Source organism: Eretmochelys imbricata, chromosome 5 (assembly GCF_965152235.1).
Source record: "Eretmochelys imbricata isolate rEreImb1 chromosome 5, rEreImb1.hap1, whole genome shotgun sequence".
Taxonomy (NCBI): domain Eukaryota; kingdom Metazoa; phylum Chordata; order Testudines; family Cheloniidae; genus Eretmochelys; species Eretmochelys imbricata.
Window position 1 is genome coordinate 5092862 of NC_135576.1, and position 26271 is coordinate 5119132.

Genomic DNA, 26271 nt, shown 5'->3' on the forward strand with positions numbered 1-26271 from the left:
ACCAGTGTGTCATCAGCTTTCATTTGATACCCTACAGGACACTTTTTGGATAAATATTATGAAAGTAGTATGATAGGTGTAGTGAATTTGTCAGGCCTGACGAGTTGCTGATACAGAGTAGTTGGCACTGAGAGGCTCTTAGGGTCACACATGATATCGGAATTGGGAAATAACCAATGAAAAGTAACTGATTTTAGAAAATTAGAATAGTGGGGGGAGGTTGGTTGTTTCAATATTGCCAACCCCAGATGTTCAAACCTCATGCTGGGCCCTCCAAAATAATGAGATCATCTTTGAAATCATGATATTTCATACTGATAATTTTGGGGTTCTCCTTATTTGCCTTCTGGTTTGTGGGCCTTTAGGGTGCCCTTAGGTCACGTTTTCAAGCCTTCTTCAATCATGAGAAACTTACTTTATGTTTAAAAAAAAAAAGGAAAAAAGGCTGAGGGTAGATGATTCCACATAATGGAACTTAAAGACGAACACCAGAAATCACAAGACTTGTGATGAAATCACAAGAGCTGGCAATGCTATTGGGAGAGTTTTCTTTATGATTTCAAACAAAGCGTAATCTACTGGCTATGAGTTCATAGCTCTGTCCCTGGTCCTACCTCAGGGAGCTGGGCAGTGCAGCTCATGTGGTAGTCAGAGTTAATTTCTAAGAAGGAGCAACTAATCCAGAATCCAGAGGCAGCCTGCCAAGGAGCTAGAAAAATCCTTGTGGGTCCCTTGGCATCACCATTCTTACTAGAGACTGGAGACAATATGGTCCGCTGGCCTGAGCGCAGGTCTGAGAGCCAGGATCACCTGGGTTCTAAACCTGACTCTGCTCTGGTACCTTTGGGCAAGTCACTTACCTTCCCTGTGATTCAATTTCCTCATCTGTAAAATGGGAGCACCACTTTTAAGTGACTGTTGCCGTCTTAGTAATAGATGTTAGAACAGGTTAGACGAACACCTCTCAGGATGGTCTAGCTAATACTTTGTCCTGCCTCAGTGCCGGGGACTAGACTAAATGACCTGTATAGGTCCCTTCCAGTCCTACATTTCTGTGATTCTGTGCTTTTGCTAGTTCTAGTGTCTAAACTCTAGGCTAGCTCTCAGCAATAGATATCAGATGTTGGTAGCGTTTCCAGGATCTTTAGTAAGAAGCAGTGTGGATAATTAGCTAGCTCACCATCCAGTCAGATTCCTCCTTCCTTTCAGCCCATTTGGGTTATAAACTGGGAGGTGGGTTCATGACAAGAACATTTTCCTTACAAAGTTGTCCACCGAATTAAATACATGGAGATCACATCCGTTCCCCACTCTTCAGCTCCAGGGTCCACAAAAGGATTGGGACATGCCGTGAATGTTCCAGTGCTTTCTGTAATGGTTCCTACCCATTCCCCTGGGGACACTATTTCACTGTCACAAGGTTTTTCCTGATATTAAGGCTTTACTCTTCTCTTGGGTTGTTTGAGTTGTTTGGTAAATTAGTCCCTTTTTCCCCACAATCCCTTTACTTTCTCCAAGACTAAGACCAGCTGGACCCCCCAACTCTTCATTCAGACAATGAAGCTTCACCCCTGGAGTGCAGGTCTCCTTTTATTCCTTACACTGTTTGGTGTAATAGCATCACGCCTGGTTATACACACTGCAAATTCTCCAGAGAGGCTGGCATGTCACCTCTGCTCCCACAGCAGCGTCTAATGGAACAATTGTATCCCAGAAGCAGGGAACCTCCTCTCCTTCTGCTACCCAGTCTAGACTGATGATCAAGAACAGGGAAAAGGGGGTCTGATTTGCCGCTCTGATTTGCCGCCCAGTGCCAAGGTCAGTATGCTAGTCATGTACCCCCAGACCACCCAAAATAACTCCCCTAGTCTTTGGTGCTTAGAGCTCTCTGATATTTAATCACCAGCATTTGAGAACTGAAAAGCTTGTGCCTACTTCACTTGTCAGTAATGCTCATAGACAACATATCCTATCATTTAACATCAATTTGGCCACATCCAGTCATTTAACATGTCGGGAGGGCGTGGGTGTGTGTATCTCAGCTCTGATTCTGCCTGTACTCTCCGTCGTGCTTGATCTTTTAACGGTTGGTTTGTACCGTGCCCATCCTCCTTAGACTGGATGTTCCTCAGAACAGGGACCTCGTCTAAGCCCACGGGCCAAATTCTGCCCTGACCACCGGTCTGATCTTGCAAGCTGCTGAGCGCTCTCAGTTACATTTGAAATTCATGAAAATGGAGGGCCCCACTGGATTGGGCCCTTGCAAATCATGCAATCCAAATTGCCTCAGGGAGGCTGCAGGAGAAATAAGCCAGGGCAGGCTTTGTCCCAGTGTGGTTTTTTGCGAGACACGCAAGCCCAGGGTGCTGTATAGAGAAAAAACACTAACTGTCTGCATCTTTGTTCTTTTTTTCTAAGCTAAAACCATCAGTTCCTCAGCAAAGAGCCACACCAGCTCCAGGGGCTCTCTGCTGGAGTTGCCTGCCTCCACGTTGGCTGAGTTTAACAGCACAGTTCCTCCACCATGGAGCCACCAGATGCTTCTAGCAATGGAGGAGGGTGGGTACTTTGCTTTCCTGAATGCACGTGTCTGAAGAGCAGCGGTGGCTGCAGTTTGGTCCCGGTCACGTCACACCGCTGTGATGCTTGTCTTGGCAGTGGGAAGCAGTGCACTGAAGTGGGGCTATGGCTGCCCCAGATGTGCTACAGTCAGAACTATAGTGGCACACAGCCACTCTTAGCACGATGGCACGTCAGCAGGGCTCCCAAGCTCTTCCCACCCTGATAGCAAGGGGTCCTGCAACGAACGTGTAGCCATAGAGAGAAAGGAAAATGCAGTGCAATTCTCCCTCCTATTTGGCAGTACAGCCCACTAATGTGTGCGTCTCTGCTCCTTCCCCACCCTCGCAGAGGTGCCTGGCCAATTTAAAAATCAACCTGGACACCGAGGGAAAGGTGCTGGGGCCAGGTCTACAGGTATGTTGAAACAACCGATGAGAAAAGGGAAAAGACAGGGTGGAGTGCGGGTACCAATATCCCTTCATCTCCCTACAAACGGGAAACTGATCCTGTGGGATATGCCCCCCACCCCCTTGGTGCTATCTGATGCTGATGCTGCTCAGTGCTCCAGAAAGAACTAAAGCACCCCCCTTCATGCAACTGCCTGCTGTATGCCCTGGGGGAGAAATTCCTCCTGGGGGAGAAATACCTCCTAGGGATCAGCTGCACCCCCGGCATGGGAGTAAGAGTTACTATGATTGAGTGCTGAATCCCATTCCACCCTGAGCTTACTGTTGATATCCAACAGTCATTGTCCCTTGCTCCTGCCACCCCTTGCATCCCAGAACTCTGGATTGTGGGGCAAAGAATTTTGAACATTCATTACTCTCTGAGAAAGGGGGGGAAACCTGCCAGGGACAGGCTGTAAAACTGCAGCCCTGAGCATATGGCAAAGCTGGCCCATGACCCCATGAACAAGGAGACCACCCATAAGTCATCTCCCCCACCCACATTCTCTGCTACTCTTGATGGGGCTATAACAGTCCATTTTAGTCTGGAGTGATATTACAGGGGTTTTTCTTGAAAGAATAACAGAGCAAAGGGGTTAAGTGAGGAAAATGTGTGTGAACATGCAATTTGATTCCATTTCAGCCACCAACTGGAAGACAGCCATGCTAGTCCTCAGCCCCTTCGCATTTATATTGGGGCTGATTATACTGACACTGAATGTTCGTTACAACAAGTAAGTGGGACGAAGTTTCTCCCTTAGCTGCTTTACTGTTGTCACAGCTGTGCAATTAAAGGCCTGAAAGCCACAAGTGTACTAGCATATCAACCTCCAGGCCACATGCAGGCCCCCACCCCTTCCCATCCCCATCTCTGAAAGTTTTGTCCACGTTCTGGTCATCTCTCCCCTTGGACTACAGTAGAACCTCGGAGTTACAAACACCTCAGGAATGGAGGTTGTTCGTAACTCTGAACAAAATGTTATGGGTGTCCTTTGAACAATTGACTTCATACAGCGTTGAAACTTTACTATGCAGAAGAAAAATGCTGCTTTTAACCATCTTAAATTAAAGGAAACAAGCACCAGGACAGTTTCCTTACCTTCTCAAATCTTTTTTTAAAGGGAGTTTAACACAGTACTGTACTGTATTTGCTTTTTTGTTGTCTCTGCTGCTGCCTGATTGCATACAGTAACTCCTCGCTTAACGTTGTAGTTCTGTTCCTGGAAGATGCAACTTTAAGTGAAACGATATTCAGCAAATCCAATTTCCCCATAAGAATTAATGTAAATGGGGGGGATTAGGTTCCAGGGAAATTTTTTTCACCAAACAAAGGTGTGTGTGTGTATAAGTATAAGTTATAGTATAACACACAGTATAAGTTTTAAACAAACAATTTAATACTGTACACAGCAATGATGACTGTGAAGCTTGGTTGAGGTGGTGAAGTCAGAGGGTGGGATATTTCCCAGGGAATGCCTTACGGCTGAATGATGAACTAACACTCGGCTGAGCCCTCAAGGGTTAACACATTGTTGTTAGTGTAGCCTCACACTCTACAAGGCAGCACGAATGGAGGGAAGGGAGACAGCATGGCAGAGAGAGACAGAGATACACACGGTGTGTGTGAGAGAGACACACATTGCCCCTTTAAAGTACGCTGACCCCACACTAAAAAAAGAAAAGGAGTACTTGTGGCACCTTGGAGACTAACAAATTTATTTGAGCATAAGCTTTCGTGAGCTACAGCTCACTTCATCGGATGCATGTAGTGGAAAATACAGTGGGGAGATTCGGATACAGACTAACACTGCTGCTACTCTGAAACCTGACCCCACTCTAAGTACACTGCCTTTTTAAGTGGATCAGCAAGTTGAGACAGCAGCTGCCAGCAAGATCCCTCTGTTCTGAGCCCTGTCCTGCCCCCCCGTGGAGATAAGGTGCAGTACAGGAGCAGGGGGAGGGGGGAACCCTAACATTAGTCCCCCTCTTACACCTCTACGCCCAACCGCAGAGTGAGCAGGAGGCTCCTGGGAGCAGCTCCAAGGCAGAGGGCAGGAGCAGCACACAGCATTGGGGGCGGGACAGCTGAACTGCCCAGCAATCGATAGCCTGCTGGGAGGCTGCCATACAGGGAACTTAGGGGAGCGGGGAGCTGATGGGGGGCTGCCGGCCCACCCTGGTTCCAAGCCCCCACCAGCTTGCTCCAATGGGCTGCTCTTCCTGCAAGCAGTTGACAAAGCAGGTGGCTGCCAAATAATGTTATAAGGGAGCATTGGGCAACTTTTAACGAGCATGTTCCCTAATTGATCAGCAACATAACAACGAAATGTTAACCGGGGCAACTTTAAGTGAGGAGTTACTGTACTTCTGATTCTAAATGACGTGTGTGGTTGACTGTTCAGTTTGTAACTCTGACGTTCTACTGTATAATCTTCTCCTCTCTGGTCTCTTGCTGCTTCATCCCTCCTTCCCTCCAAAATGCAGCTGGTAAAGTCTTCTCCCTCTCCTGTTTCGATCACGTTATACCCAGAGAGGGGCCGGTCTGTGTGAGAAGCTTGCTGCTGCCACCCATTGCATACCTGTTCCGGGGATAAAGGAATTCAGGCTCCAGAGCTGCTGATCCAGCTCTAAATTCACATGGGAAAGCAAGTGGCAGGCAGATACAATTACTAAATCTGTTGAGAAGGGCATTGCTCACCTTGGATATAAATGAAATTTTAGGTGAAAAAACTGATTTTTTGGTCCCACTTTTTTCTGTCCTTCTAGGAAGAAGAAGCTCTCTGCTTTGAAGAGCTACCCAGAGAGCTGCAGCAGAGCTGGCTTACAGGAGCAGTCTCCATTAACAGTGACAGCAGGCAGCTGGCAACGCAGCATTCCAGACTCTCATTCCCCTTCCTTGCAGCACGGGGAAATACTGATTGAGTGGAAGGATGGGACCGTCACTCCCCTTTTTGATAATGTTAACTTTTAGATGGGCTACCTCAGCACTAACTGAGCCCGTTGCTTCTATGCTATAGTGTCCTCTGCTAAGATACTCCCACTGGGAACAATCTGTCCTTAGTGAATTTTTTTCAGTAGCCTAATGGTTTTGGTAAAAACCAGCAAACACTGTTTAACACTTGAGAACAATCACATGATGTGCACAAAGTTGTAGCAAGCAGGGCAAATTGTGTTCTGTTTGTTGCGATGCACAGTGCTTAACCTTTCTCAAGAGTTCCGATTTATTCTGTAAGGAGACCCATATGTAACCACAGAGTGCCTGGCTGGTTTCTAATGTTCCTTGCCTTTTGCTTTCCTTTGGATTCTAGCACCACTGATCACACAAGAAATGTTATTCCTCCAAGTCAAATGGAAAGGTGAATAAACAAATCCTGGCAGGTTTGATTTGACTTCAAAATGGAAACCTGGATCCCCAAGCCAGCTAAGCGCTCAAAAAGCTGCTCAGTGACTTTGGCCATAAGAGAATGTGTCACTTATCAGCTCCGCCTTCAGCAGCCAAAACCAAAATGATTGTCCCGGACATTCTCCAGCCATTTGCTGAAGTTCCCCCCTAAAATATTAAGGAAGAACAGTTTCTTTTTTCTAAATAAAAGACATCGCACTCCACCTTTCCATCCTGAACCATTGCAAACCAGCTGGTGGCAGAGCAGCTGACTCACCAAGAGTTTTATATTCCTGGTACACAACACTAATTTACAATTCCACAGCACTTTTCATCCCTCCAAATCATAAAGCACTTAAAGAATGCTTCATGAGCAGTGCCATTAACATGCAGCTACCAATCATGGCTTCAGCTAATACAGCACTTTTTGTTTTGGACAATGGCTGTTCACCACTGTTGACTGAGTAGAATGGGTTACTTGAAAATGGCTCTATATTCTTGTTTAATATATATTCTTGCACTTAAACAAAGCAATGCCATTGTTTACATGGCGTTGGTTAAGCAGAAGCTGAAAAATAATGAAAATATGACTGTGAAACAGCACACGTTGTTAGTCATTTTCTCTTGCTTGTTTATGGATTGATTTTCTTTAAAAAAAATAAAAAAAATATCTTTGCTCTTTTATTGTTCTGACAGTTACTAACACAACACCCCCCACATGTTCTTCATCACTCGCTGGCATTTGGTTTGAAACAGTGTTCATAATAAAGCTGAGTTTAAAAAAATATCAGGAGAATTGAAGTCATTTCTCTTGCTAAGGCACAATGCACTGCTGAATCTGTGCAAATCATCCTGTAGAGATAAAATGGTCCCAATCCTACAAGGAGCTGAGTGCTCTCAATTCCTACTGATGTCAGTGGGAGCTAAAGGTGTTCAGGTTTCAGAGTAACAGCCGTGTTAGTCTGTGTTCACAAAAAGAAAAGGAGGACTTGTGGCACCTTAGAGACTAACCAATTTATTTGAGCATAAGCTTTCGTGAGCTACAGCTCACTTCATCGGATGCATACTGTGGAAAGTACAGAAGATCTTTTTATACCTTTATATCTTTTTATAAAGGTGTTCAGTGGCTTAGCACCTTGTGAGATAGGGCCCAGAGACAAGAGTTAATTCTAGCTCTCACCTCTAATGTTCTAGCTTGTGTGTGCCTAGCACGACCAGCTATTGCATGGAATGCCAGACGTGCTCAACGGCCAGCGACCACATTGCCCACTAGGGACTGCAACCCATAGATACTATCACAGCTACTGGAGATCAGTGTATTAGCTTAGATTTCTAGAGCAGAAGGTCCTCTGCTCAATGTAGGCATAGACTCATTATGCCACCAAGACCAAGTGCATAATATACCGCTGACCTTCAACGGGTGAGACACAGACCAAAATAAGAGACAACAAAAATAGCAGAGGGAGTTTGAAATTATCAGTTAAATTTTGTTCATCTCTAACACCTTGCATCCCAGGCTCTCAAAGAACTTTGCAAACTTTAAACGTACAAGGTAAGGAAATACAACTCATGTTACAATTGGCAAAGATGAAATGGTTTGCCCAAGTTACCAGAAGGAGTCAGCGAAGCTGGGAATAGAGCCCAGCAGTTCTGGCTACTGCTCTTCTGCTCAAAACTCAGGACCTAATTTTTGTAATTGTATTTTATTATTAAAATTCTCCTTATGCTCCCTTTCTCAATACCGTCCTTCTGCTGTCAGGAGAGGTCAAGGATTCAATTTTCAATAGGACCTGCGGCTGCTCAGCACTTCTGAAATTCAGGGCGTAAGTGACCTGACAAAAGCAACAAGGGGAGTGATCGTCAGTGCAGGGATTTGATCTCAGAGCTCTCTGGTTCATGATTAGATCAGACCATGCTTCTCTACATGAGCTAGGATAACCTAGGGAAGGTAAAAGCACAAGCTCCACAGAAGCTCAGAGTATCTTAACCCCATACAGCAGGTTGGTGTAAAATTTACATTTCTGCACAACCCCCGTTTTATTCTTGTTTAAAGAGCAGCCCAGGTTTCTTTAAAAGTCCCCATTTCCTTCCATGAAAGCATTTACGCTTTGGAACAAAGAAACTGATGCACAGCTCTGAATGCTGCTTGCATCTCCTTATACTCAGCACATTTGCAGGCCTCTTCCAGCTTCAGCCAACGAAAAGCCTGATGCTCATCTGAGAGCTTGATCTCCGTGTTACAGTCGTTCATTTCTGCCAGCCAGTAGATGACTGTTTTGGGTTTGCTTCTGACGATGTATTGCAGTTCCTTCTTAAACCCTTCAATGAGGGTGAACTGACTAGAATTGAGTCCAGCCTCTTCCTGTGTCTCCCGCAGGGCTGTCTGCAGGTCATCTTCACCTGGATCCACATGGCCTGCCGAGGGAGGGGAGAAAAATAATTTTCTGAGAAGAAAACTGGCTGTTCTGATTGTGTTCGTTCAATTGGCAACAGGGAAAACACATGTGCAGTATCTCATTTGCCATGAAGAACGGCTCACGTGTCCTGTCGTTTAGACCCATTTGCATTAGAGATTGCAGAACACACATTACATTTCAAACCTTTTTATGTCCATCTCAAGGGTTTCAGGATTAGTGTTCATCCCACATATGCTGACACTGCCAATCAGCACCCAGTGCCCTATATGTGCCAGAAATCTCTTCCCATGTTATTCTCCTCCTTTCCAGTTCTGTGTTCCTATCGGAGCCCTGTACACCTGCAAAGTGCCATATGAAGAGACCATATTTCTGGCTAAGGAGAACAGGATTCATTAATGCTGTGCCTTAAGTGGCTTAGGGCCTGATTCTGCATCTTTTAATCAAGCAAGCAAGCCCATCAAAGTCAGTGGGATGTCTCCCATGAATACAAACTACTCAACAAAAGGGATGCATAAGCAGGCCCTCAGGAACCAGAATGAGGAAGTCAACAAGCCTGATGCTCATGAAGGGCAGCACCAAGCACTTGATCTTCAGTTTTCATCATTGTTTTATATCCAAACATGAAAACTGCTGAGTAGTGAATAAAACTAGGCTTCCCTTCCTGCCCAGGGCATCTAAGCAGTCAGCCACCAAGACTGCTTCACAGACTGGCAAAAAGGGAACTGATGAAGGAAGAAGGCTGCTATATCATCTTATGAGATGTCACAAGCCACGCTAATCTGGACAAGGTCAATACTTGGGTGAAGGACCTCTAAGGAACACCTGGTTTCATGGGTCAGTAGGACATGCTCTTTCCTCTGAATCAGTAGTGAACCATTGGCCTGCTGTGGGCACTGTGCGCAGGAAGTGCCATCTTTCATCTGAGACATGGAAGCGCGGTCCTGAGCACTTATGATCATTAACAACCCCCCTGGCATTTTTAATAAGATAAGGGTGCTAGCCTGTGTCCTGGATCCAACATGGGTACATTACGCCTACCTACATTTCCCCAGGCAGTTTGAATCAGATTTGGAATTCTTCTTCACTTCTTGTCCCAAAATTTTTTGTATGTTGATACAAAATAATTATTATTAGTGTAGCTGTGCAGTGTTAAAGAGGAGCTGTGATTCACCTCCCCTACATGTGGCTGCATTTCAGTGGTGAATCAAGAGATTATGAATACTAGATATACACACACAGTTAGTAATGTTTCTGAAGTGGTTTGGATGGAAGCTGCTGTGTAGCTGTAAGACCAATATCGCTGCAATGGGATGACAGTATGCGGCATGCAGCAGCTTGGAGTAAGGGTATTTCTCTTTCCCTCTGCAAGCCAGCCCTCTAGCCAGACATGTTACTATTCTAGTTCTTTCCATTCACTCTGGATTCCTCAGGATCACAATTGCCATTTCAAATAGGGATAAATATAACATTCCCAAGTTGTTTTTACTTTCCCTGAGAAAAGCCAGATTTAGTTTTCTCATGAAAATTCCAGACAGGAACATAAATAGGACAAACCAGGCATCGGCTCAGAAAAGCACACGCAACTGGGAGTCAAAGAAACTTTCAGAAGGAAAACAATATAAAGGGCTCAATTCATTCATGGTGTAACTCTATTGGTTTCAAATAGAGGGCTGTAATGGGATGTGCAGCCTCCCAGCCATATATAGAGGGAAAGACTCATTTCATACCACTATTTATAACTACAAGTCTAGGATCAGCAAGGGGACAAACAGGCTCCCAGTAGTGGGCACTAACTTGATAATCTGATAGCAGACATCCTCCAGAAAGGCAGAGGTTGGTGTACCAGTTTCTCTAATAATTTCCCTCTCCCTATCAGCACTATCTCAAGTTTATTTAGGTTGAAAACACTGCCTTATATCATTTTGTTGAAGCTCAGATACCATGCTGATGGGAGTCAGTAATCCAGATGCTTTTCATCCACCCTTCTTAAGCACAAGGGGCATATGGGCAATGACACCGACTACCCCAGCCAATGAAATGGAGGAAGGTTATGGTGAAAGTAATGGTAAGACAGCTGTGGCATTATCAGGAGTGAACATGTTTTCTGGACTCCCTTCAGCCTGTCTTTAGGCCTGCTATAGAGACAGCTATAGGTTTTTTTTGGTCCACACCTGATGATGGGGAAAGACAAAGACCCAGATCCTCAAAGGGAAATCAGTTAAAGTTAGGAGCCTAATACCTCTGAGAATCTGGGTGAGGGAGTCTGTGTTGATTTCTGCCCCTGGATCTGCAGCCTTCAGTGTGACTGATCACAGGGTGTTGTGCACAACACCTGCAGAGCCCAGAGCTGCCCTCAAGTGGCTCTGCTCTTTTTCCCCAGCGAGAACCAGAGACATGAGTGGGATCATTCTGCCTTTGTCCCAAGATCTCTGCCATGTGTACTATAAAGCTCAGTACTCCTTCCCCTCCTTTTACGTACGCATGCAAGGCAGCTATGGGGGATGTGGTATTGAAAGCATCACCTGCATGAAGTCAGATGGTACAACATGCAGTAGCCTGTGGATGAAAGGCCAATGAGAGTACATCACACCGGGGCTCCCTGCTCTCCAATGACTCCCCATCTGAGTCCCAATCCATTTAAAGGGTTAGGCTGTCATGCCATTAGGCTGTGGGAGGACAGTTAGCTCTACATCTGTCTTCTCATCACAGTGTCAGTTTTCAAAGTACTTAGCTGAACTTGGGACTCACATCAAAGGAGATGTAGTTGATGCTGGTAGGCTAAGCAAAGCATCCGGAGACGATGAAGCAGAGCTCGGCCTGCCTTTTGGTATTTGGAAGTACGAAGTGATACAATGGGGCTGGGAGCTGCACAAGTTACTTTTAAAAGATTAAAAAACAGCGGTGGCCCAAAGTGGCTTTTCCAACCAGGTGCTCTTGGCAAAATGGTTATGACTTTTTCTTTCAAACCTGGACCTTGCCACTTTTATCCATGACTTCATCACCTCCAGATTCTATCAGTGCAATGTGCTATACCTATGTCTGAAGCCCACTCAGCAACTGCAGATATTGCAGAACGCAATGGCTCATTCACTTAGTATTCCAGGATCTGCAATGGCTACCAGTTTGTTTCCAGACAAAATTAAAGGTTGCCATAATGGTATGGACCTAAAAAGTCCTAAATGGTGTGGCTCCTGGCTATCTGAAGTGCCTCTATATCCCTTTGGGATACTGTGGCAGCTAGGATCAGCTGGAACATTTGTGGCTAATGTCAGGGCATTCTTGATGAGGAATGCTCAATCACGGAACTCCCTTTACGCAGTGGATGGTAGCAGTCCAGAGTGTTGGCTTTCAGGCACACTGCAAATTCTACTTACCAATGTTTTTGGCTCAGAGGATCCGGGGAGAGGTTTGCATACCTTTTTCTTTATATGGGGCAGAGTTGCACTGAGATTATGCTACGAGATAGTTTTGGTTAGTGCACTGTACAAAATAAATATTTATCTAGGTGTGGTCAGTGTGTGCGGCATCGTGTCTGGGATATCCAGAACTATCAAGAGAGAATAAAATCTGAAAGTTAAAAGTTATTTCTGCATTGAATACTCCCCACCGCCAGTGTCTGAGGGAGATTTAACCAAATGCCTTCTCTGCCATTCACCTTGAGTGATGAGTAAGGCTACGATTTAGTCACGGAGGTCAGGGCAGTCATGGATTCCGTGACTTTACCGGACCTCTGTGACTTCTTCAGCTTCAACTGTCAGCAGCTGAAGCCAGCTGGAGGCAGAATTATGCGCCCCTGCCCTGCAGCTGGGGCCAGATCTGGGGCCATGCACTCCAGACCCACGGCTTACAGTGGTGGCTGGAGCTAGGGCTGTGTGCCCCTGCCCTGTGGCTTGCAGCAGGGGCTGCACCCCCTGCACCATGGCTGGGGCTGCAGTGAGGGCTGTGGGGCCCCTCCTCGGCTGTACGCCTGTGGCGGGAGTTGGAGCTGGGACTGTGTGCCTCTGCCCTGCAACTGCTGCCAGCTCCAGAATGGGGGCTGTGTCCCTGCCATGGCGGGGGGCTCGGCCTGTCAGTTTTCCCCACAGCCCCCAACAGGACTCCAGCTGTTATTCCTCCCCCGACCCGGTTATTTTTAGTGACATCACAGACAGGTTATGGGCTCCCGTGAATTTCTGATTATTGCCCATGACAAAATCTTAACCTTAGTGATGAGCCTCTGTACTACGCCCCAGGGCATTGCCAGTGCCTGCCTCCCTCCCATTTAGTTATGCCCATTCTACTCATCATAGAGCTTGGGATAATGCAAACCCAAGTCTAGCCATTGCCCAACCTCCAGTGCAGGATAAGGTGCACGCAGTTCGATAAAAGGTGGGTGACACAGCTCTGGTGCTAATATAGTTAATTGTCTCAGTTGCCCCAAAAGACTGGTAGCCATTAGACTATTTTCCCTTAGAGGTCTTTACATTCTGTAATGTCTCTGGTTCTTGGATACAAGGAACATTAGCGACAGGTTTCAGAGTAACAGCCGTGTTAGTCTGTATTCGCAAAAAGAAAAGGAGTACTTGTGGCACCTTAGAGACTAACCACTTTATTTGAGCATGAGCTTTCGTGAGCTACAGCTCACTTCATCGGATGCATACCGTGGAAACTGCAGCAGACTTTATATATACACAGAGAATATGAAACAATACCTCCTCCCACCCCACTGTCCTGCTGGTAATAGCTTATCTAAAGTGATCATCAGGTTAGGCCATTTCCAGCACAAATCCAGGTTTTCTGTGAGAAAACCTGGATTTGTGCTGGAAATGGCCTAACCTGATGATCACTTTAGATAAGCTATTACCAGCAGGACAGTGGGGTGGGAGGAGGTATTGTTTCATATTCTCTGTGTATATATAAAGTCTGCTGCAGTTTCCACGGTATGCATCCGATGAAGTGAGCTGTAGCTCACGAAAGCTCATGCTCAAATAAAGTGGTTAGTCTCTAAGGTGCCACAAGTACTCCTTTTCTTTTTAAGGAACATTAGCGTTGATTTCTTAGCGTTATTGGAACAATCACCTTTTGGAGGGGTCCAGTGATTTGTGCCATAGGATGTCTGCAGAAGAAGGTATTCAATGTTGTCACCGACTTTAGAAGAAGGGGATCCCGCCTGTAGCCTCCTGTAAATTATCAAGCCACATGCTCTTAGAGCCATGGTCCTCCTACTAACTGCAATGAGAGCAAATATGAATGCAGAGGATTAATCATTACGAACAGGAATAACAAGCACTGTAATGCAGCATCTACGGAGGCAATTGCGCTAGATGTGAAGTATGTGATGGGGTAACACCCTTATTGAACCAGAAGTGAGGGGGAAGAGAGCTGATTTGCTCGACAAACTGTCAATCACCCAGAGAGACGGCAGAGACTTCCTTTCTCTGCAGGATTCTGAGTAGGGAAGCCCTCTGTAAAACTTCTGTCTCCATCTCAGCTATAGTTATAATTTTAGGACTGGTCATCTAGAGGAAGCCAGGCCTGTTATAAGAAATAGGGAGTAGTCTGGATGGGTAAATGAACTGATAATATATTATAGAAAAGTGTGTTTTGCTTGTTGGGTTTTTTTCTGATTTAAAATATATTTTTGTTATTACTTTTTGTTAAACTCCTCTGAACTGGGCCCTGGTGATTTGTTTGGCCAACCTAGCTATGGCACTTTGCTAGAGTTCAGATGGACACCTCAAACTTATCCATGATGTTTATCTCCAGCATGCATGAAGACATGCACATAACAATGTCAGTAGTTATAGTTAAACCTCTGCCTAGCAGAGTGAAAGCATATCCTCTTCCCTTTGACTTGAAACCACGAAGTCACGAAGTACATAAAACCTGACACAAAAATCAAGCAAGCTCAACTGGTTCCACCTGTTTGAGCATGAAATCTTAGCAGTTAACTACAAACCATAAAAAATGTTGGAAGAGAAGAGAATAAAACAAAGGGAAATTAATGACAAGTACTCAGTTTCTAAGTCTTCTATCCTCAGAGACGCCTTACACCTTAAAACTTACGGGAAATAGCACTGTATTAGACAAGCTATTTTCCAGACATGATACAGTTTGCGCAGGGCTGGCCAGCAAGTCAGTGGCAGAAGTGAGAAAGGAAAGCCCAGTGGCCCAGGACCCGTTTCCATGGCTCTAGCCACTAGATTGTAATGTAAAAAGGCACAGAAGTAGTTTAAACCCTAATTTGATGTTCAGTGCCACATTTAAATAATACATTTGAAACATGTAATGTTTCATGTTTAGATTGTTTAGTAGCATACAGAGGTGATACTGTCACCTCCATTTTACAGATGGGAAAACTGAGGCACAGAGAGGAGAAGTGACTTGTCCAGGAAGCTATGGCAGTCCCAGGTTAGTATCCAGCTGTCCTGACTAACCAGTAGCAAGGCTGCTCCCCTACTGTTCAGTTGTCGTCAATAGGCTGCAAGCTATGCCAGTATTTGCACCCATTAATAAGGCACCTGTGGTACGAGGATAATCAGCAAAGCTCTAAGATTTGTATGTATCCATTCTGGAGGATCTGAAATCATTAGGAGCGATACTACCTGCTCTTCAGGTCTGTAGCAACGCAAACCAATTATGTAAGCTATTAGCACCATCTCCTATACATGCCTGGAAATTCCATGCTTCAAGAGTATGGAAGCTAGACCTGGGAATAACCTCCACTCTGAAACCTGTCAACAATTCTCAGTTGCAAAGCACATCTGTGTCAAAACAAACATGTCTAGCTGTGAGTTGTGTCTAGAAAGCAGAAACCAGCCCTGCTGCGAAACAGGTGTAAGCAGAACTAGCCCTGGTGTGTATTAACCTGCAAACATGTCCCCCACCGCCAGCTGGTTCATTCTAAACATCTACCCAGGACTTTAGCTCTTTGCACCCTATGTGCATACTCAGAGCTTTTAAGACCAGAAGGAACCATTATATCATCTCGTGAGTCTGACCTCCTGTATAACACAAGACAGAAAATCTCACCCAGCCATTTCTCCATCAAGCACATATGACTCAAGTCCGCTCACCATACTTTTCAAGGACAATTTAACACTACGCCTCTTCAACCTCCCTCTCATTCTTATACTTCTCACAGAGCCAAGAAAAAGCAGTCGGCGCGTGAAGGGAATAACACTTTGCATTTCGAGAGTTCATCACCTACAGATATTAACTGATTCATCCTCCAACCCTCCATGAGCTCTCCGGCTGCCCAGCTCTGAATGCAGTGCCGCTGCCAGCAGCAGCACAGAAGTAAGGGAAGCAGTAACAACCCCCTCTACAATAACAATGCGAACCTCCCCACAACTCCTTTTTGGGTCAGGACCCCTACAATTACAACACTGTGAAATTTCAGATTTAAATATCTGAAATCACGAAATTTACAATTTTTAAAACCCTATGATCATGAAATTGACTAAACTGAACCATGAATTTGGTAGGGCTCTATCCATGAGGGAGGTAAGTGCTGTGATTCCCGTTTAACAAAGAGCAGTAGAGAGACATCACTCTCTCTGATGGAGCTGGCTGTATCATTTGTAAGTCCCCAAAAACCCACAGGAGAATTAGGCAGGGAGTAGCCTCACCCTCTGCTCCCACCAACTGCCAGCTAGCTCCTAGCATGCAGTGTTCTGACTTGAACCAAGAAGGTAAAAGTGCTTGCTGGAGACACAGAGTTCAAGGCAGGGTATGAAACAGAGAGACTTTTAGGTAGAGGTGGAGCAGTACACACTGAAAAGTGATGGGAAGTGGCTTAGACCACTTGCATGGTAGGAAGTGGGGGAACCAGGCTGCTCCACTGAGAGAAGAATAGTGTACATGGGGAATAGAAGGAGGAGCTGGCTTGCTGGAAGTTGAGTAGGAGATGCAGAGAGAAGAGGAGATCCAGGTTGCGCAGAGAAATAATATCTACCTCTTCTATAGTGCTTTAACTAGCTCCAGGGCCAGCCAGGTCAGTAGCAGAGCTGGGAAGAAAACTCAGCCAACATGATTTTATTATGATTCTTGCACTATGTGGTGTGTTTTTTAAAGCCACATGGAAATATGTATCTGATGAAGTGAGCTGTAGCTCATGAAAGCTTATGCTCAAATAAATCGGTTAGTCTCTAAGGTGCCACAAGTACTCCTTTTCTTTATGGAAACATGAGACACTCAATTTTCATTTACAGCTAAAGAGTAAGAATCTAATCCAGACTGTGGTGCAAAGCTTGAAAACATGACTCCTAGGGGCACAAGCCCTGGAAGGCAGGTACAAAAGAACTCCAGCTGCTTTGTGTTTTTAGACGCCTCGTCATGGTTTTCAAATCAATCCCACGATTTTCTGGGGCCCGACCCATGATTTTTGAAAACGTGGCCTTGCAATGCTAGTAACGGGAGTGGCAGGATCGGAGGGGGTCTGGAACTCTTTGGTCAGGGCAATGCTGGGAAGAGGAAGGGTCTGGGTGCTCTGGGTCAAGAGAGCAGTGCACACGGGCTAGGAAACAAGGGGTGTGTGCCCTACAGATTGAACCAGGGCAGCGCACTGTGAAAAGTATGTGCCAGTAAACTAAGAATAGAGGGGCTGGGTCCCCCACTCCCACAACAGTGTTAACTCTCCCCCTCCCCCCGCTCTCTCCTCCAATCAACCCCAGTGCCCCCCCCCGCCCTACACTACTCCAATCAACCCCAGTGCCCCCCCCGCCCCCTCCTGCCCCAATCAACCCACAGGCCCCGCCCCCTCTGCCCCAATCAACCCCAGGGCCCCCCCTCTGCCCCAATCAACCCACAGGCCCCGCCCCCTCTGCCCCCATCAACCCCAGCCCCCCCCTACTGCCCCAATCAACCCACAGGGCCCACCCTCTCTGCCCCCTACTGCCCCAATCAACCCCCCCTCTCCCCCACACTGCCTCAATCAACCCCAGGGTCCCTTCTTTCCCCCTCCCAATCACTCCCAGGTCCCCCTCTCTCCTAACCGCGCCTGCCCCGCCCCCAACCCACCCCTCTCTCACCTGGCTCCCGGCTCCTGCTCTTCCAGGACAAGAGGAACAGCGCTAAGGGGCGAGGCTGATAAAGACTGACACTAGCCTCAGCCAATCACACATGGAGGGAAGAGCCAATGGGAGGGCTCGATTTGGGACGCTCTGGATGGGATTTGGCAGCTCGCGCGGTCCCTCACACACCCCTAGCTTCCGATTGGTCAGCTGGGAAAACTCCGCCCCTTCCTTTGCGTCCCATTCGCTTGTTCCGGGCCCGGGCGGCGCCAGCCCGGGCGCGAGCGTTCGAACCGGGCAGGCGGCGTTGCTATGGGGACGCGGCCTAGTCGCTGCTGCCCGAGCCTGCGTGGGGTGGGAGTCACGAGTCTGCCGGGCTCTAGCCCCGGGGCAGGCGGGAACGGTGCTGCCCGCAGGTAAGTTGCACGGGGGCTCCTGGGGTCAGAGGACAGCGGGGTCAGAGGGCGGGGGGGTTAGGGTGCAGCTGCCAGAGAGACGATGGGCCCAGTGGGCCCTGACCGGTCTTGGTCCTGGGCGTTACCGTGGAGACAGTGGGGCCCGGTTCCGAGCGTCGCGCAAACAAGCAGGTCAGGTGGGGCCCTTTCCCTGGACAGCCCTGGCCGTGGAGATGGTGGGTCCGGATGCCTGTCTCCATCCCAGCATTAGCAGGCATGTTATGCGTCCCACTGAGCTGGTGACTGTCACCAGCGGGTCCCCCACTGCAGCAGACACCAGGAGCCCCAGGTCTGCCCCTACCCTTTCTCAGAATGGGTGACGCCCTGGAGACAATGGGTCCTAGGTGGTGCTGCCCCATCTCATAGAGACACAGAGTCCAAGGCCAGCCGCAGCGACCACCAGATCAGCAAGTCTGACCCCTGCTTAGCACAGGCCACCCAGCTCCCGGCACGCGAAATGAGACCAAAGTATTATAGCCTACAGACAAGCAGAGTGTTATGTGACACAGGCAGAGAATGGGAGGGACTCCGGCCCAATAGCAGGGCAATATTGACGTGAGATACACCCAGGTAATCCTGGCAAGTGACCCACACCTGCATGCTGCAGAGGAAGGTGAAAAACCCCCAAGGTCACTTCCAGTCAGACCTGGAGGGAAATTGCTTCCCAGCATATGGGAACACTGGTGTTGAGAATATGGATTCTAGGGGGCACTACCCCATTGTGATCCAGGTGCCACCACAGAGCTGCCAACTGCCTTTGGGCAGTGCCCTGTCTCGACCCTCTGCTATTGCCAAGCCAATGGGTCTCATCAGGCCCTGCCTTATTTCACTGTGGATATCGCCCTATGGAGACAGGATCTCAGCAGGTGCTGCCCCATCTTGATCTGACCGTCACCACAGAGATGATGGGTACCAGTGGACACTGCCCCATCTCAGTCTGAGCTTTGCCAGGAAGGTGACAAGTCCTAGTGGATGCTCCCCATTGTTTGTTCAGTTTGAGTGTCGCGAAGGATGTGACTGCTGGACCCAGTGTGGAATGCTCTGCCTCGATCCTCTTGGTTATCCTGACGTATTGTGGCTCCTGCAATCTCAGGTGGGCTTCCACCTCCCCATTTCTATTAAGGAAACCAGATTGGCTGCAATTTGCTCTACTTTATCCAAATGAGGTCAGGCCCATGGATTCCTTCCAAGTTGTGAACATGACACCTAGCATGGCCATTTGCCTGCTCAGATTTATATTCAGCTCATTATGACAGGATGTTTATTTAGATTGTAAGCTCTTTGGGGCAGGGACTGTCTCTTTCTTCTGTTTATGCGGTGCCTGGCACAATGGGATCCTGGTCCATGACAGGCTGTGAGGAGCCACATAATATAAAATTATTAAGAATAATAGTAGAGATAAAAGGCTTTTTGTCTCAAAGCATCTGGCACATGGATATGCTGACACACACCCAGGAATCACTGAAATGCAGCCTGCTGAGGGAAAAGGCCTAATAGATGTTTGAAATAGATGCTGTTAAGTTAGACAACATATTTATAACAATTATGCTTCTTCTCACATACTCTAAAGGAGTTCTCAGACATACCCAATCTGTCTACCTTTATGGCCCCCACCATGTCTGAGTGCCTGGTAGTTTCTCTTTGTGTGCACTAGCAATAGCGACCTGGTCACGTTCATGTACCTCTCTAAACACCATATGCCCTCTTTCCCATTCACTCTGTAAGTGCACTGTGCAATGAGATGAACTGCTCATAATTGTCCGACCGAGAGCGTCTCCATGACAGAGCCTAAATTGATTCTGGATTTTTTTTCTTCTCCACTGAACTAGAAAATCTAAGCAATTGGTGAAATGTGGGGGCTCTTGAGTTGGGGAAACTATAAATACAGAGGAAGCTGGTTGCTATGAAACTGAACTCAGTAAACACGTACACAGAGTGAAAGGGTAACTGCAGACATACAGCACCTTGCCTTTAGGTAGTTACAAAACGAAGCAAACATTCTTAACCACTTGGAAGCTTTGCCCGCAAGAGGAGCCAAGGCGCAATTTTCAAATAATCAGCACCCTAATATAACCCACAGATTATTTTTCATTAGCATGTGGTTGAATATTAGACATTTCCCATCTCCATTCAGCTGCTGTTTTAAGCAGTTGTCGAGTATCAGCTGTGGAATGGAGTCTTTTCTGCTGAGGTCATCAGCCTATAATTAATAAGAGAGAATGATTATAATAATTAGCAGGCTTTTGTAAATTAAAAAAACCCTCATTTATTTCAAAAGAACAAAATTAGTGTTTGGTTGGGGCTTTTTAATCAGTTTCAGATCACACTTAAATTTAGTGGTAGTCCAGCTACCAGACTGGGGCACGACGATTAATGTATCAGTAACATCGGGATTAGGAAACTTGGTGTATGGGGAGGATAGAAATAGCTTTTCGTTGTCCAGATGTAAAATGTTTATCGGATAACGTGGAAGATATATGCTCCTCTTCCAAATGCTTTTCTCATACTAGAATCTGTAAACAGTTGTCCTTTTCCAGTATTCAGCTTTCTTCCCTGTTTCTTCAAAATGGGCTTATATAATTCTTGTTCCAGCAACAGACAGAAGTATATAATATCAAGGTGCATAAGTACACCGTGAGTTGCATGGTATAATAGTGTGGCCTTGTAAATGATAAATATTTTATATCTACAAATCACATAGCTAATTTATGGAAAATTGTGCTCATATTACTGTTACTCCATTCCCTCTCACACTTTTGCACCTGTTTTGTTCCCACCCCCACCTGTTGCATTTTGTATTCACTATAATTGTGAGCTCTTTGTTGGAGGGACTGTCCTTTATTATATGTCTTGTACAGTGCTTAGCACAATGGAGCCTTGCCATGGCTGTAACCTCTAGCCACTGATGTAATACAGATCATAATAATTGATAAAATAATAGGGAGCTACAAATGGTCATAGAAGTGTAAAATACCTTGCAGAGTGTAATGGGATAATGCACTTGCCCAGTGGTGCGCAAACTTTTCCAGTCGCACTCCCACTTACCTTTAATGGAATCTGTCCATGCCCACCCTCCCCCCACATTACTGCACAACCAAGACTTCCTCAGCAACGGAGCTTGGGCTGAAGGTGGAGCTGAGGGCAGAACTGGGGATGGGGGAGGAGCTGGGGCTAGAGGCCCAGCTGGTCTGAGAGTGGAGCAGGGGGGAAGAGTGGAGCTGGGGGTAGAGTGGTACTGGGGACGTATCTGGCGTGAAGGAGGAGCTGGGCTTGGAGGTGGAGCAGGACTGGGGGCTGAACGGGATCAGAGGCGGAGCTGGTCTGGGGGCAGAGTGAGGCTGGAAGCATGGCCGCTCACTCCCCACTGTTGTGGGGGCTGGGCCAGGCCCTGCCACATACCCTCTTGAACATTCCTCTGTGTCCCCCTAGGCATACCCCACAGTTTGGGGACCACTGCACTAGCCTTTCACCTTTAGAGTCCTGAGTTCATATTCAGCCTTGGGCTACAGCTGAAAATCAGTTTGGAGTTCAAAGAAGCTGAAGCTGGAGTGAGATCTACGAGGTCATGTAGTTTATCTCCACCCTTGCACCCTAGGCCAATGCAGAACTGTCTGGCTAGACTGGTCTCATTCTAGTCCCCTATTTATATACTTCATAAAACCACCAAGAACTTTGGCATGATTGGCAGTCTGTGCTCAGGAGAGGTTCAGGGCTGGAGCAGTATTGTTGCAGATGACAAGTGAGATGTGTTGGTAGAACTGAGAGCTGGAGAGGTAGCATGCATAAGACTTGCCTGTTCTGTTTCCCAGTTCCTCTCTTTCATGAACTTGTTTTTAAAAAGTAGTTTAAAAAGCCAGGGATACTGCAGTGCTAGGCACCATGCAAATACATAGGCAAACAAGGTACTCATATGTTGTAAGACATAGATCGCCAACTATTAGTTAACCTTGTCTGACATCAACTAAAATCACCATGAGTAAAACATTAACAATTAAACTGTCATTAAGATTTAGAGAGACAAGGTGGGTGACGTAATATCTTTTATTTGACCAATTTCTGTTGGTGAGGGAGACAATTTTCAAGCTTACCTCACCCACCTTGTCTTTCTAATATCGTGGGACCAACATGGCTAGAACAACACTGCATACATTAAGCTTTAGAGTTAACATCCCACTGCCTTACACCTGTTGATTTGAAAGGCATCATTGCATTGGTTCGCATTTTTAAGGTTGTCACCACTTTGTGTCTCCATTTCCCCATGTCTGAAATGGGGATAAAGATACTCTGGTTTGTAAAGTACTGTGAGAGCTGTGGGGGAAAAGGTCTATGAGAGCTAATTTACTATTATAGTTATTATTATTAGAAATATTTTTAAGTTATGGCTCTGATCCTAGATCACAATTTTGTGGCAAGAGGTAGATTGTCTAGCAAATTCCCTGGCTTCAGAAAACAAAGTTTCCATTGGCGTCCACTTCCGTTGCCCAGCTTTTCTCTATCTGTATGTCCTTTTTTTTTTTTTTTTTTTTTAGAAAAGCAAAAATCTAATACCACGCACTGGAATTCTTTTCTGATGACAAACCATTCACGGTGTGATTCTATGGTTCTGATGCCATCGTGATGTAAAACTAAAGTACTGTGTTACATCACTATTTATCTATTGTTTTGCTTATATGTATATTAGCCATCTGTTCCAGGAAGTATAACAGGCACAGGATTGTCAGAAGATAAGTTCATAGTATAAGAAAACATGTAGCAGTTTACACTAAGTTTTGGATATAGGTTATGATGATATTGATTTATATTCTCATAATGCTTTTCAACTTACATATATTGGTACTGAAATGGAGTCAAATGGTTATTTGGCACACAGCACTGCACTCTGTGTGTGTAACACTTTGGCACAGGACTCTTTGCCACTTTGGCTGAGGACATTCCAGCAAGCCCCTCTTATACCAAAATGCCATGGCATTTTTAATGTCCATGCACAGCAGACAGGCCCTCATTTTTTAAGATCTTGTCTGAAAGACCGCAAAATATATAAATAAATTGTATGGAACTCAGTTTACCTTTCATGTAAGATAATGGGCTGAACTGTCTCTAAGCCAGAGATCCTGGGTGTTTCAAATCTGAGACTTAGATGAGTCAATAACTATCCCTCTGTCAGGTTGCATGTATACTAATAACTAGAGTGCTGTGGGTAACAGACTCAATGTATTTCATTTTTTATATGACAGGCCTGCTTCAGTGTCTTTTGTCAAAGCAACTGTGTCACTTTGCATGAGAAGAGTGTGAGCATTACAAAATAAAGCTGAATCTTTGTGCCATCTAAAGATGTGAATGACAACCACTTTGAATTGTAAAGAGCTGCAAAATGTCCAGTGTTTCTATGAAGAACAGAAATCTAAAACAAATTGAGTGACAAATTGCTCCCTACACCTGATGTGGCTTGACCTTATAAATATGTTTTGATAGAAAACTCTACTTGCACAGAAACAGCTCCCCTTTTTCCAAATGTATTTCATAGTCGAGTATTTTAACAGATCCTAGGTTTGGGGCTTGATCCTGTTCCCAGTGAAACCAGTGGGAGTTGTGCCATTTACTTCAATGGGAGCAAGATCAGGCTTTGATATTAAAATATTGTAATGAAGTATGTTGTTTTAGATTTTTGCTTGAGAGAACAACATTGCCGGAGGTGTACAAAATGAAAGTACTTGCATCCTGAGGAAAACTCAGAAGACTGATGGTTATTCATGATAGAAAAATCAGGGAAGTCTCCTTCACCAGCAGATGGCACTGGAGTTAACAATGTACTGTTTCTAGAAAACATGTTAATTATTGGACTAGCCCCCCCTCAAGAAATGAAACAAGAAAGCAATTTTCTTGAAGAAATGAATTTTTTTTTTTTTTTTAAATCAAAATTTGTACTCTTCTTGAAGCCTAAAAAAATATTACATAAATTAAATTATCCTTTTGTGGGGAAGAAGCCATTCAACTCTTTGTACACTTCATCATGGAATATATATAAAAACTTAATTTCTTACAGAATCTTGGAATTTTTTAAAAAAAACTCATAACTTCTGTACCCAGGCAAGTCTGCCTGTTTTCCCTTCTTCTTCCACTCTCCACAAAACTGAACCCAGTTCAGTTATATGGGAGTAAATATTGTAACTGGCTTTTGTGCTGTTGTTTATGTGTTTGTGTTTAATATTATATATAATTAAAGATGGTAAATATAATCTATAGCATAATCCTGCACTGGCCAATGGGAAATGGAAAACATGGAATCTAACAGATCTTTTCCATTTTGAATGTCTATGATTCTCGGCATCTGAAATTAGTTTGCCAGCCTTGTGTTCATTTACTCTTTTCATCACACAGACAAGGTCATCTGTATTAGTGAGTGAGATCCTAACTAGAGTTACTGTTTGAACATATAGGCTGGGATAATGATGGCTTAACTTTTCTCCCATTAACTTCCAAAATAGTAGAGTTAGCGGAATGCTGAGTGCTTTTGAACATTCCACCCATACTGTATATGGTGGCTAGACTACTTGAGCTGTTGGATTCCTCACACCTTTCTCTTTTAATTCTCTATTCTTTTTTTTTCTGAGGAACTAATAATCTCAGCAGCAGCTCTATCTTTACTTGGAATTTCCCACAGAAATATTGATTAGGACTCCCCATTTAACAGTGGTTTTGCCTTCAAACTTCTTAAGTTTTATTGCTCAACCACTGGTAATTTTATTCTGGTTGAGCCGTCTTTATAAATCAGACCCCTGCTCCTAAGTCTAATGCAGCTTTTAAATTTCTGTAATATCCTATTCAGTCAGCATATTATTAGACAGAAGGTATATTTTTACTAGACAGACTTAGTTTGCCATTGATTTTAATGATAGCAGGTGAAGATTTGGTTTTTTTTTCCAGCAAATTAATTTTCTTAAACAATATATTACTGTGGAAATGAATGTAACCAGCATTACTGGGGGGGAAGGCTTTTAGTAACACACAATTTCTTATTTGTATGATGATGTTAACAGTTAAAAGTCTCCAGTCAGGACTGAGGCCCCGTTGGTTTTAGGTTCTGTCCAAACATCTAGAAAGATATTTTCTTATATTCAGTAAGCAAAGGATATAGATAGTGTAAGCATTTGTTTGTCTTATAAAACAAGTAAGAATTTTTGCAGATGTTAATCATGCTGGAAATAAACATTTGCAAAATACATCATGGTAGGAAGGCAAAGGTTTGAGAACTGAGAGTAATTTTCACATATTTAACTACGATGCCGGATATTTTTTGAATATTTCCAGAAAACCTGAGTATGGAGTTCCAATAATTTTGTACAGATTTGGAGACTCTACAATACATTTCAGTTTATCGATAATAAGTTCCTGTCAAATACAGCTGAGAAAATGCAAATGGTACACAGAATACACAGGAAATCTAAACTTAAAAAAGAAAGCATGTAACTATGTCTATGCTGTAGTGTGTGTATTCTATATATAATAATAATCCTTAGTCTTTTAGGCTTGATCTTTGAATCTGTCTTTATCCATTTCTTATACTTTTGTTAATTAATCATGGGTATCAGTAGGACCACATGCCTGGACATTAAGTTGAGCATCTAAAATTAGGCATGTTACATTCTGTAGCTGGTGGACTGTGTTTCAGTAGCCTGTGGCATTCATTGAGTAGACATCACAAGTGCAGGGAGTCTGCAGCAGTAAGTGACTGAAGATATGTGTATATCTCTGTATGGTATTTTATTGTACGTTTATGTTTGTATAGAAATAATTTGCTTGCCCTTTATTTGGTATATTTTTTCCAGTTACTACATTTCATGATGTTAGACAGTCCAGTCTATGGCAGCCTGGATTTTAACTTGTGCCTATCCTAGTTGTAGATGATAACATCTATAGATAGCTGGGGAAATGCTATGTTTTTTCTTTGTTACCTTTGTCAGCTATGTATGGATCTAACATTTCATTCGTTTGATTTCTAATAGAGCTTAATTGAAG

At 44.9% G+C, this 26271-nt stretch overlaps 1 protein-coding gene across 1 annotated transcript; it reads right to left on the minus strand.

The window, feature by feature from the left end:
• Window positions 1–7851: 7851 nt before the first annotated feature.
• NUDT2 (nudix hydrolase 2) lies at window positions 7852–17868 on the minus strand. Its single transcript, XM_077816605.1, has 3 exons — window positions 17819–17868; window positions 13866–14015; window positions 7852–8805 (listed from the first exon to the last, which is right to left on the minus strand). The coding sequence occupies exons 2-3, from the start codon at window positions 13999–14001 to the stop codon at window positions 8492–8494; spliced, it is 450 nt and encodes a 149-aa protein (XP_077672731.1). The 5' UTR covers window positions 14002–14015; window positions 17819–17868; the 3' UTR covers window positions 7852–8491.
• Between the last annotated feature and the right edge of the window lie 8403 nt (window positions 17869–26271).

Bases quoted from the DNA above. Each gene is read 5' to 3' on its own strand.
- NUDT2 (XM_077816605.1), bottom strand. From the start codon at position 14,001: ATGGCTCTAAGAGCATGTGGCTTGATAATTTACAGGAGGCTACAGGCG. The intron at 8,806-13,865 runs GTGATTGTTCCA...CTCCCTCGGCAG, and splicing joins TCACTGGACCCCTCCAAAAG to GCCATGTGGATCCAGGTGAA.